Below are 13,493 nucleotides of genomic sequence, written 5' to 3'. Positions count from 1 at the left end.
AGCAATGGCGGGTTGCATTGTCCTTGATGTGTCGCAAAAACACGATGCAGCTGGCACGGTCGGTACTGTGGGAACGAGCGGTTGCGCAATACGTGCGGGGGTCTCGTAAACTGGACCAGAGATTACAGGTACTGAATTGAATTGACTCACCCCAGACATAATGCAGAAGGCAAGCGTGGCAGACTCAGGCGGTGCTGTGGGAGAGGCGAGCGGCTGAGCGACCGAAACCTGGGCCCCCTGCGAGAGGGGATGGGGAGGGGTGTGTGGCAGGGGGCTGTGGGTCGGTAACTTGTATGACCAAAGTTTAAGTTCTTCTTAAGTGAGCATGGAGAATTGTGTACACTAAAATGTTCTTGATTAGTTTGCCAATGAGGCAAAACTGGAACAGGTCGTGGTTGATAGTGGCCGGGTGCATTTTGCAATAATGGCGGTGCTGCACGTGGCACAACAGTAACTGTTATTGTGGTCCGTTGAAAGTCAAAGTATGTGTGCGAATGTAGATCACTTTTAGTGCTATACGATTGATCAGTAGCTACACAGTTCTGAATATTATTCACTTCACACTTCACATGTTGGTGAGCATAGTCCAGCAACACGAAACCTGAATCCATTGTTTGTGTTAGCGGTATAGCACTCAACCGTTGTAGAGCGACAAAGTTTGAAGTTAACGTGGCTGGAGATTGCGAAACACTGTGAATTAATGTAGAACCGGTCATTGCCGAAGGAATGAAGATGTCCAGCAATCGTTGTTGTGCTTCCAAATCTTTGAACAAAGCATTGGGTGAGCTAGCCATGGCATTGTGCGCATAACTTGTTGATTTGGAACACCTGGCATGGAAGTCGCGGAAGACGTAGAAACTTTGGGGTCCCCAGTATGGGAACAGGATACAATTATCAGTTGAATGCAATAACTATCCCCATTAAATTCGACATAGACATATATTTCGCAGTAAGTCATATATGTATACACAGCTTGCGATACAGAACAGAACTAAAAACTAACATGGAGGCTTGGTAGAGCAATAAGAGTCCAAAGCTGGTGTTAATCGTGGTCGATACAACCTATCGACGCCACAGCACTATTATCAGAACTGTTTCAAATTGACAGATACAGTTATCTTTTTGTTTTACAAGATTTAGAAAACTGAAATGGAATGAAGGAAGGAGAGGGTACTGTGAATAAATGCTGAGATGGAAGGAATTAACGTAAATTAAGGCCAGGTGGGTGGCGAGAACAAAGGTTAGGTTAGGTTAGGTTAGGTTGTTTTAGGTGTAGGTGGTAACTAACACTACAACATGTCCTTGGTTCTCGCCATCCAGCTGGCCTTAATTTAATTCCTTCCATCTTCACATTTATTCACAGCAACTACTCCTTTCTTCACTCCATTTCAGTTTTCTACATCTGTCATTTTCTGACTTGTCTATTTTTCACCATACTCACTCCCACCTCTGTTACATACAATGCACTTAGCTTTTCTCTCTTATTAACTCGTGCACAATGTTTTGCTGGTAATTTCTGTCATGCATATTACCCTGTCTTCCACCTTTAAGCTCTCAGGATTTCAAATCTCGTCCAGTGCAGTCCCCAACAATCATTTTTTCTCGTCCCGCCCAATAAGTCTCCCCTGACTGGGCGGTTCTGGGTGACTTTTTTTAACTGTACCCCTTTCCCTAATTCTCTCGAGTTCGGCTGTCCACTGTGGCCGAGCGGTTCTAGGCGCTTTAGTCCAGAACTGCGCTGCTTCTACAGTCGCAGGTGCGAATCCTGCCTCGGGCATGGATGTGTGTGATGTCCTTAGGTTAGTTAGATTTAAGTAGTTCTAAGTCTAGGGGACTGATGACCTCAGATGTTAAGTCCCATAGTGCTTAAAGCCATTTGAACCATCACCTCCAGTTCTTTTCCTTCACCCTCTTCTTTCCCCTTCAACTCTTCTGCCAGAAGAAGGCGCCACTGGCTCAGAAAGCTTGTGAAAGTTCAGTCATTGTGTGTGTGTGTGTGTGTGTGTGTGTGTGTGTGTGTGTGTGTGTGTGTACCCCTGCCACTGCTTGGTGAGTAGATTTTTTTTCTGTCCATTTACATTATATTATAAAGTTAACAGGATTGCTGGCCAGGACATTCCTTGCTGAGGGAGAGAGGGATATAGAGTGTGGATGATTAAGAACGATAGGTGGATCACTCAGACACCAGGATGGAACGGATTCATTTTGAGTGAGGACAAGGGAGGCGTTGCTGTTTTACTTGATTTTTAGTGATATTGACAGTACATTAAACAACTATCTCTTGTTTCAGTTTCACAGTCTATTTTCTGCTGTTAAGAACTGTCTAGCCATTCTGTATTATATTTATTAGTTTTCTCAGTTGAATTTTCCCTTGATGCAATATTAAGAAAGCCTCATAATTTAGTTTTCACTGCTTCTTTTGTTGGCCTAAAATGGATTCCAAATTTTAGCTTTCCTGTTAATTTTCTTTGTTATTTTCAGAAACAAATTAGATGTTTTCTAAATTTTAAATTTTTTCAGGTGGTAATGGAATGCTGTGTCCTGATGTGTTGGCTCGTATGGCAATGTTCAATAAAACATTCAAAGAAGCTGAAGCCATATATATTGAACAAAACAATCTTGACAAAGCAATTGAAATGTACCAGAAACTTCACAAATGGGATGAAGGTAAGACATGAGTATTTAGTAATTGTTAATTCTCATACTCTAAATTACTATGCAGGCAGGATAAAAAATTATACCTGTTGTTTCTTGTCTCACACTGGCCTAACAGTAGTCAATAATGATGGATTAATAATGTATTGGTTAGGTCTCTAGACAGTTTCTTCAGGAAACAGAAGCAAATAAGGATGGGCAGGGTATAAAGGTACGTTCGAGCCTCGGAAGAGGTAAGTATGAATATATTTATGGAAAATCAAAGATGAAAGTCGAGCAGTTATGAAACAGGGAAGATGCTGGATGGCATACTGTATTGTAAAAATAGTCGGTTACCAGGTGAATGTTCAGACAAAACGCTTCCTCTGAGGTTGTGAAGCAGCTATTGGAATGGACCACATTATGCTGACAATGCTGATTTATTTGGTCCTTGGTAACAATTTGCTGGATGAATGAATGGGTGGATAATTGATTAATGGCCATACAGACATTGGAGCCTGTGCAATGTAGGCAGAAGCTGGTGGATTGTGTCACTGATTTGGAACTTAACCCTATGTGTGAAACTTAACCCTGTGTGTGATGGGGTAGCAATTGGAGTGATAATGCTGGAATAAGAGATATTTTGTATTTGTTTTGGGCAGCTCTTGCATCTGTGTTTTCCATGTGCATATGACATATGACAGAAGCTGAGAACAACAGCGGCACAGGATTAGATAAGGAAAGTATCTCTGCTGGATAAGTGGTAAAACACGATTGTTAGTGGCATAGGGGGGGGGGGGGGGGTGGTAGATGTGAGGATATTCCACATTTTAGGGCACAATTAAAGAGAGTCAAAGTCTTGTCAGGTCTCAGTTGGTTTAGTTTTAAGTGCTACATTGTGAGTAAAGGAGAAACAGTTATGGGTGAGGATATAGTTAGTTACTCTGAAGTCAGCTGAATGATGAGAGAGGTAGTGTATGATGGTTACAAAAGTACAGGTACTGGTAATGTTGATGTAAAAGGAGATTATACTTCTGTTATCATCATTATTTTAACTCATTTATTCTTCTCATGAGAATAATGTTCATTTCTATTAGTTTTTCTTTGTTCATTCTGCTACTCTTCCCTGTTTTTGGTACTTTGGAAGTCATATCACAGATCATATAATATATCTAATCCATCTCCCCTTTAGACAACCAACTGACAAGCAACTTAGGGTCACTATCACACTTTGCAACATTACTTCAGCACCATTAGGTAGCTTGACATTGTGGAAGGCATTGAAATAGATATGATATAGAGGGGAATGATATATTAGAATTATGGAATAATGGTACAACTGCTTAACAGTAATTTTATTACGATCTGTAGTTAGCATGCAATCAGTAGTTAACACTCATGAACTTCATATGGCTAAGGTTGGCTTTAATACTACTCTACTACATTTTACAGGTCTTCACTGAGTAACTGGGAAATTTTCATGAAAAATTTTGGTGGATTATTGTGCTCTCTGTCGGACAGAAGGGAGGGACTATCAGCCTGTGGTGATTTTGATGTAAATTTCTTGAACGTATCTGACAGGAAAAATGATCCAGAGATGCTGTTACCTACTTATAATGTAATAGTAATCATAGATTTCACTTCCACAGTTGCCCACAATAGTAGTATTCTTACAAAGAGCAGAATTTAAATAAAAACATGCCTATCATGTGATCAATGAACTGTCAGATCATAATGCACGGTAGTCATCTAATGTAACTTTGCTCTATGTACAGATCAGAAACACTAAGATAACAGTGAAAAGTAATTGTTTTTTATTTATTTATTGTCTTTTTTTCCATATAGTCACCTACTGGCGACTTCTGCAAATGTCATAGCATTTTTATACAATTTTTGTACAAAGAATAGGAATTTGCAATTCACATTTACAAGAAGCCACTCAAGGGTGACACACGTGGCAATATATGGTACAGTACTTCATAATGCAACATACAGTTGTTTCATATTATAGGTATCTGAATTTACAGCACGTTGTTACAAAAATAATATATATTACAATCACCTCAGAATAGTACATTGTATAGATGGAAGAGTTAGGTCTACATTTAATATCAGTGTTCATTCAGTGAGAACAAACATTTGAGAGTTAAGAATGATTTAAATTCCCTTTTGAATACTTTACCTCTGTGGCATCTTATAGCACTTGGCAGTTTGTTAAACCATATCTGGCCATTTATCCAAGGACTATGATCTGTTGTCTTTAGTTTAGTTCTGTTTCTGAAGAAGCAATCTTTTTGTCTTCTGTTATGGGCATGCACATCAGAGCACTTAGCTCCATTATTTTTATGGTCCACAAAGAATGTTATTAGTCTGTACAGATACAAGGAGTATACAGTTAGATATTTATGTTGTACAAAGGTTTCCCTACATGGATCTCTGTATCCTAGTCGATGCATGGTCCTGATTGCTCTTTTCTGCAGTGTTAGGATTCTGTTCATGTTTCTCTTAGCAGCACATCCCCATACCTCTATTCCATAATTAATATATGCAAATATTGTCCCAAATAAGCAGTGTTTAATGTTTGTTCAGAGACTAATTTTGATAGTTTGCTAATTAAGTGCAGTGAACTTCTGATTCTATTGCATACAACATTGGTATGTACTACCCATCTAAGATTTTTGTCTGGGTATATCCCCAAAAATTTACATTTGTCGCTGTCTACTTTTTTGATGCCACTTATATTATCAATTCAGGTTTGGTATGAATTACCTAGTTTAAATGGTAATAGCTGGGATTTACTAATATCAGTTGCAGCCAATGTCAAATCATTAGTTTGTTTGCAAAAGAACAAAAGTGAGGTATCATCTGCATAACTTACTAGTTGGGAGTGTGGAGGTGCCTCTAAATCATTAATGTAGACCAGGAAAAGGAAAGGGCCAAATACGGAGCCCTGAGGTACACCTTGTTTAACTGTTTCGTAGCTGGACTGGAAATGTTTGATCTGACCATTAATTTCATAACTCAGCTTTGTACACTGCTTACGATAGGTTAGATAAGTGATCAGTAGTTGTATGGATGTGGCATTTATATTGTAAGTTTCCAGTTTGCTTAGTAGTAGTTCATGGTTCACTGAGTCAAATGCTTTAGTAAGGTCTAGAGTAGGAAATCTACTCAGCATGCAGCAGTAGGAGTACACACATATAAAAAAAAAAGCTTTTAGGAATAGAAGCTTTCGGAGCCAGTGGCTCCCTCTTCCAGCAGAAGGGTTGAAGGGGAAGGAAGAGGGGTGAAGGAAATGGACTGGAGAGATTTAGGAAAAGGGAAAAGAGTTCGGAAAAGTCACCTCGAACCCCGGGTCAGGAGAGTCTCACCTGGGAATGAGAAGAAAAACCAGATTGTTAGGGACTGCACCAGACAAGATTTGAAAATCAGAGAGCTTAAAATGGGAGACAGGATAATATGCAAGACAGAGATTTCTGTAAAACGTCATGAATGAGTTAATAAGAGTCAAAAGCTTAGTGCATTTTATGTAATAGAGGTGGTAGGAGGACAGCAAAAGATAGGCAGGCCAGAAAATAAAAGATGTAGAAACTAAAATGGAGTGGAGAAAGGAGTAGTTACTGTGAAGAAATTCTGAGATGGAAGAAATTAATGTAAATTAAGGGTAGGTGGTTGGCAAGAACCAAGGAAATGTTGTAGCACTAGCTCCCATCTGTGGAGTTCTGAGAAACTGGTGTCTGGGGGAAGGAGCCTGATGGCGCATGTTGTGAAACAGGCACCAAGGTCACGACTGTCATGTTGTACAGCATGCTCTGCAACAGGAAATTGTGCGTTGCTGGTATACACACTCTGCCTATGCCCATTCATCCTAACTTATAATCTGATGGTAGTCATGCCAATGTAAAAGGCCGAACAATGTTTACATATCAGCAGGCATATGACACGTGTAGCTTTACAGGTGGCTCTCCCTTTGATAGTATATGTTTTGCCTGTTACAGGGCTGGTATAGGTGTTCCCTGGTATAGGTGCTAGCTGGAGTTTGTGTAGGGCAAGTGCTGGAGAGGGGACAGACAAATCGGTTGGAGCCGTAGGGTAGGGAGATGGATGCAGAGGGAACGTAGGGTCTGACAAGGATATTGCAGAAACCGGGAGGGCGACAAAAAGCTATTCTAGGTGTGGTGGGCAAAATCTCGAACAAAATGGATCTCATTTCAGGGAATGATTTTAGGAAGTCATGGTCTTAAATCATGCCCTGGAATGAGATCCATTCTATTGAGATTTTGCCCACCACATCTGGAATAGCTTTTTTTGACCCTCTTGTGGGGCGGCGGGTGGAATAATTGTTTATGTTCCTATTATTTATTTAATGCTGTTGTTTCCCATTCTCAACACTGGCTCTCTAACTACAATATTGGCAACCAGAAAGTGATTAGCAAAACGTGAAGCCTGTAATTAGAATTCCTAGTGCCCACTTCATCTGAGAAATACATTTATAGCTACAGCTTATAGCTCTGAGGAATTAGGAGATTGTCTGGGATTCACAATCAAAAACCATTCTCTCTAAAATGTTCACTATATTCTGAAAGTCACAGACCAAAAAGTATCCACACAATCCAACTACCAGAGCAGTTCACAGTCTAATTCGCTGATGCAACTATAACTGTTCAAATTAAATGTTTAAGTGAATGCTCACCATAATTTGATGATAATGTGCATTAAACGCCACTCTAATAATGGTAGAATGTCTGTCCTGCGGCGGCACGTGAAAATACGACATTCGCAAACTAAAGATAGATCATTAACATCATCCCAAAATTAACACTTCACTCGAAAACGATTTCATGATTACGCGTATCCCGAGTAACTTATTATGGCATCCGAGGCTGTTTATATCAACGATACCGACGCGACGCGACTCCCGGCACAGGTGGTGCGCTAATCAGCGTCTGGAGAGAACTGGGGCCTTTTTTTCTCTCGTGCAGCGTTCTTACATATAAAGCCGCAGTGTGGACGGCTAAGGGAATGCCTGATCAAATCTGCTCTCCCGACTAGCCGCTGGGTTAGTAATGCACCACTTTAAGTTATCGAATAAATCATTGCTTCCTTTGCTGATGGCCAATGAAGCTCTCAATTTAAATGTCTTTATGATCGTAGCGAATCTCCCTTCTACTTAAATTTAAACATCCTAGCTTTATTTATTCGCCTACTTAATCCATCTTGCTTCCTTAATTTCTAAGACAAAAACTAGAAAATCATGAATTTCAACTAAAATTTTAATTTGTGAGATCCAGAATACTGTTTCTACTAAATTATTACGCAAAAGAAATCTAAATATAAATTTTAAAGTTTCCATCTCTCTTCTGTTGCGCCAATGAGTTTTACAGAAAAACATCCAAATTTCGAAAATGGTTAAAGTTATTGAACTGATATCCAACACATATTGATTTTGTATTACTCCTGACATGCTAGAAACGTTTCAGGTTATTTACTTCATTTTAAAGTATTGCGCAATATTTATGATGTCAGAGCTAGTTACAACGGACTAGGCTGGCACACAATGGAAAGACTGATGTGAATTTTATAAGGCGTGAGATAGCCATGACGGAAAATTTTAGTATTTGAGAGTAAGAGCTGAAATTTTGGTGGATAGGAAAGATGAAGAATGAGTGAGACCTGAAAAGGAAAGAAGATCTCACACAGCTGGGACTGCACAGCTGCCACACTGTTCATAGGTTACAGAACAACTTCCTCCCTTGTTTAAGATGGCGGCTAGTGTAAAAATTCGTTGTGCGTGTCCGAGAAAAAGTGTGAATTTTGCCGTGAAAAAGAAAAATTGTGACAGTTGTAAGGATGAAATTACAAAGCTCAGCGAACGGGTGTCTAGTTTACAATTTATTATCAGTTCCTTGAAGATGGATATCAAGAAACTTAAAGAAGAAAAAAGTGAACGGAACATGAAAAACTCGCGGCATGAAAGTACGAATATGTCGGAGAATTGGACGGAAGTGAAGTACAAAAGACGCAAACAGATAATACAAGATACAGAAAACGGCGAAAGAAACATAAATATAGTGAACGAAAATTACTTTCAAGCTCTTTCGACTACGGATTGTGAAAGTGAAGTTAACAATGCGAGCGTACCATGTGGAAAATCAAACGACTTTGTGAATAAGGTAAAACATGGAATATTTCAGCAGCAGTTAAGTAAAAGATCATATGCGAAAGTGCTCACGAAAAATCTTCCACCGCTAAGCTGCTCTACTGAGACAATATCGACATGTGTTAGCAAGAAAGACATAATAAATAGTGCCAAACAAGACTTCGCTTACTGCAAAGATAGGCAGAAAACAGGCAATCTCGGAACAGCAAGTACCGGTAAAATTGAACTGTATGCCGACAGCCAAGGACGAAATACAGCCGCTGAATTTCGGCGTACAAGTAGTCAGAATTTTAGTTTTAACTGTACAATAAAACCAGGAGCAAAATTCAGTGCTGCTACGTCAATGAGTCAAGAAAAAATTTCCTCATTGAGCAAAAAGGACTTTTCCATCTTCCTGGCGGGATCAAATGATATAGCTAGGAACGAAAAAAACGATCTCTTAATCTCGCTAAAAAGAAAACTGTATGAGCTGAGAGGAACAAATGTTATTGTTTTTTCAGTGCCACACCGTTACATCTTGATAGAATGGTCTTGTGTAAATAAAGAAATTGAAACTGCAAATAAAGAGATGCAAAATATTTGCAAGCGGTTTGAAAATGTAACATTTGTGAACATCAGCAACTTAGGGAAAAGATTTCACACAACACATGGTTCCCATCTAAATGTACTGGGAAAAAACGTAATAGTAACCAAAATTTTAGAACTTGTAAATAAAATCTCAAATGTGCAGTGTGATGATAGAAAAGTCATACCTCTCATGGACAGGAAGTGTGTGTATCCTGTAGAATCCAATGTGAAATCTGCTATCAGTGAAGCTACACCTCTCCAAGACAAATGTGAAATTTTATTAATGCAAGTGAACACTCCAAATGTTAATAATTCACAGAAAGGCACAGCAGTTATGGAACAACAAACACCAGAAATAAGTGAAACAGCAGCAGCACCATCATTATCAGCAGAAGCAGCAGCAGTAACAGAACCAACAACGACTGGAGCAGCAACACAGCAATGCTTAAGGAGGAGCCAAAGGAAAAATACATCTGTGTCATTCAGTGATAATTTTTTATGGTTTCAAGCCAAGAAGAAAATAAAAATGTGAAAAACCAGCCTGCTAACTCACAGATAAGTCACAACAACATCTTATTTTTAAACATTCAGGGTCTTGAAAATAAAGTTGAAATTCTGGATGAGTCATTGCCACAGAATAAGTATTCTTTCTTATGTATATCAGAACATTGGCTTAAACCAGAACAAATACAATACTATGTACCAGAAGGTTATAAATATGGAAACAGTTTTTGCAGATCTCAGTACCGTAATGGTGGTACTGTTATCTATGTTTCAAATGAAATAGAGTGTAGAGAACTAGATCTTGGTTGGGCATGTGTAGAGAAACACTTTGAAATTACCGGGATCATATGTGATATAATGAAACTTATCATATTATGTATCTACCATTCCCCTGACTCAGATGATAAAACTTTTTTAGATAATTTAGACAGTGTACTCTGCTACATAACGAAATGGAAACAGTATGTAACTGTAATTGGGGAGACTTTAATTCAAGCTTTGATGTAACATGTAACAAACCCAGTGTAAATAAGTTACTGAATATGCTGAGGCAGCACAACTTCCATCATGTAAATTCAGAACCAACAAGACTACAAGCGTGCTTGGATAATGCTTTTGTCAACTGTGCTCGTGATATGTACTCCACCAAGGTAAAGGAGTTTGTTTTCTCAGACCACTCCATGTTAACAGTAAAGTTAAGACATTTTATAAAAGGAGATGAGAGCAAGGCTGGACAAAAGTTAACAAAATCTAATACCTTAATATTAACAAAACACAATCTCATAATACTAACACACCAGTTGAGCATAACAAACTGGGACAAATTGTTTCAAAACTGTGATTCCAGTGCCCAAACAGTTTATGAAACATTCCACAATTACTTAACAGGTATTTTAAAAGCCCATCTTGTTCAAAAGAAATACCATAAAACAAGAAAAGGTAAATTTTGGTACACCAAAGAACTGGAGAATCTAAAAAATAAGCTACTGCTGTTGAAGCGCCTTGCCAAAGTAAACAATTCTAATGAAATTAAGGATCTTAAAAAAATCACTAAGAAACTGTATAAGAAAGAGTTGCAATTAGCGAAACTAAGATACAACACAAATTTCATAAAAAATAGTAAAAACCAATGCAAAACAGCCTGGTCAGTAATTAATACTGTTAAAGGTGAAGTCAGAAACTTCGACAAGACAGTCCCAATACCAGCAGATACATTCAATAAATATTTTGTAAGCTGTGCTGATGATATCAAAAAGCTGATCAGTAAACCCAATGTAACATATATAGATTATCTGAAGAGAGCAAACCTAAATCATAAACGGGCCGGATCATCATTGAAACACTTCAGAGAGGTATGCCAACATGAAGTTCTTAAAATAGTCAAAGAAATGAAAAATTCATACAGTACAGATATTTTTAATATGTCAAACAATCTATTGAAAGAAATCATACATTACATTGCAGCACCATTAACGTATTCTATAAACCTGTGTCTCATAGAAGGGTTTTTTCCTGATCCTCTCAAACTATCCAAGGTAACTCCAGTCTTTAAGAAGGGTGTCAAATCAGATCCTGCAAACTACAGACCAATTTCACTAATTCCAGTACTAGGAAAAGTCTTTGAAGGCATAATATATAAGCAGATGTATGAGTACCTAGAACTAAATGGTATGTTAAGTGCATCACAATTTGGTTACAGAAAAGGAAGGTCAGCTATACATGCCATAGAGCTCTTAGTCAGAGACATTCTAGCAGCATTTGAGGACCATGCGCACGCACAGGTAACCTTATGTGATCTGAGCAAAGCTTTTGACTGTGTTGACCACTCACTTCTGCTCTCTAAACTTGAGTACTATGGAATATGTGATAAAAGTTTAAAACTCATCAAATCATACCTCAATAAAAGGAACCAGGTGGTGAGTTCAGGAAGTCATCTGTCAAACATACTCGAGGTTCAACATGGAGTGCCACAGGGATCTAAATTGGGACCACTCCTTTTCCTTGTACACATAAATGACTTACCAGGAAATATAGATGTAAAGACATATATGTATGCAGATGACACAACTTTTCTATCTGTAAACCATGTACTTGATAACCTTGTAAGTGATATGAAATTGGCAAAAGAAAATGCAACATCATGGTTTAATGCCAATGGTCTGCTATTAAATGAGGAAAAGACCCAGAATATGTGGTTCAGTCTATCAAAGTCTACAAAAATAGAAAAACAAAAGGCAAAGTTTTTAGGTATTGTACTTGACAACAGTCTAACATGGAACTCTCATGTTGATCACATAGTGGTTAGGTTGTCAAGAGTTATATATTTGTTGAAGAGACTGATGTGTTGTGTGACATTTGAGTACGTAAGGACAGCGTACTTTGCCTTTTTTCAATCTGTTTTAAGGTATGGGTTAATACTCTGGGGAAACAGCAGAAAAATAAATGAAATTATGGTGATCCAGAAGAAAGCAATCAGAGTAATGGCTAAGGTAGATAATAGAACACATTGTAAACCATTGTTCACTAAATATAGAATTTTAACAGTAATTAATTTATATATTCTTGACAGTGTTAACTACATACTTGCTGAACTACCTAATTTAAGTGTAACAAATGAAAGACATGGCTACTATACAAGAACGTGTACTTCTCTGCTGTTGCCACAAAATAGATTAGCCAAAACTAACAATAGTCATAAGTATATGGCAATTAAAATATATAACAAATTGTCTAAAAATGGGTCAATCAAGCCTGACAAATTATTTAAAGACAATGTTCATAACTTCTTGTTAACCAATCCATTCTATTCATTAGAAGAATTTTTAGAAATGCCTAATATCAACTTAAATGTGTAAAAAAATTTTTTTTGTAAAATTAATAAGTTAAGTGAACTGACGAAGTCTATTGCATGTAACAATGCTGAATGACTAATAAAGAATCTGAATCTGAATCTGAATCTGAACCTACAGAATTCATTAGCTTAATGCTGGCTTGATAGTCATACCGAAGATTTTAGTATTTGAGAGTAAGAGCCGAAATTTTGGTAGATAGGAAAGATGAAGAATGAGTGAGACCTGAAAAGGAAAGATCTCACACAGCTGGTACTGCACAGCTGCCACACTGTGTAGAGGTTACAGAACAACCTCCTCCCTACAGAAGAAAACTGGCTTCTTTCAAAGTCAACAACACTCTGATATTTTGACAAGAAATCTATGCCAATTAAAACCTCAATACTGAGATTATTTACAAATAAGCATGGATGATCAATTAAATTACCATTAATGTCAAAGGGCAGCAAAGCTTCTTGTTTTACCGTTTTTGACACCTTGCCAGTAGCACCAATTATTCTTAGTCCTGATACCCTCATTACAGTAAGCTTGTCTTTACTAGGTAATGCATCAAATAAGGACTGAGGTATCGCGCTCACCTCACTTCCACTGTCTAAGAGACAACGTACATTGATACCCAACGTATTCACTATTATTATAGGGTGGCTTATTTTAGGTTGTACAGGTGGTTCCTCAAACTCATCCAATAGTTCCTTTTGGATTTGTCTCCAACTAAAGTGATCGACATCTGTCTTCATTACATTTAGGTCAAAGTGTGTAGGGGTTTCCTGAATTACATT

General features: G+C 38.0%; 1 protein-coding gene across 1 annotated transcript in view; it reads left to right on the top strand.

The window, feature by feature from the left end:
* Positions 1 to 13,493, top strand: part of LOC126473704 (intraflagellar transport protein 172 homolog) — a 358,573-nt gene that overhangs the window by 165,402 nt on the left and 179,678 nt on the right. The window contains exon 15 of the mRNA XM_050100944.1: positions 2,521 to 2,667. Coding sequence (XP_049956901.1) covers positions 2,521 to 2,667 — 147 coding nt within the window. The remainder of the gene's footprint in view (positions 1 to 2,520; positions 2,668 to 13,493) is intronic.

This window comes from Schistocerca serialis, chromosome 4 (genome assembly GCF_023864345.2).
Source record: "Schistocerca serialis cubense isolate TAMUIC-IGC-003099 chromosome 4, iqSchSeri2.2, whole genome shotgun sequence".
NCBI classification, from domain to species: Eukaryota; Metazoa; Arthropoda; class Insecta; order Orthoptera; family Acrididae; genus Schistocerca; species Schistocerca serialis.
The sequence above is the reverse complement of the archived record's forward strand: the minus strand, read 5'-3'. Positions and strand labels throughout refer to the sequence as shown.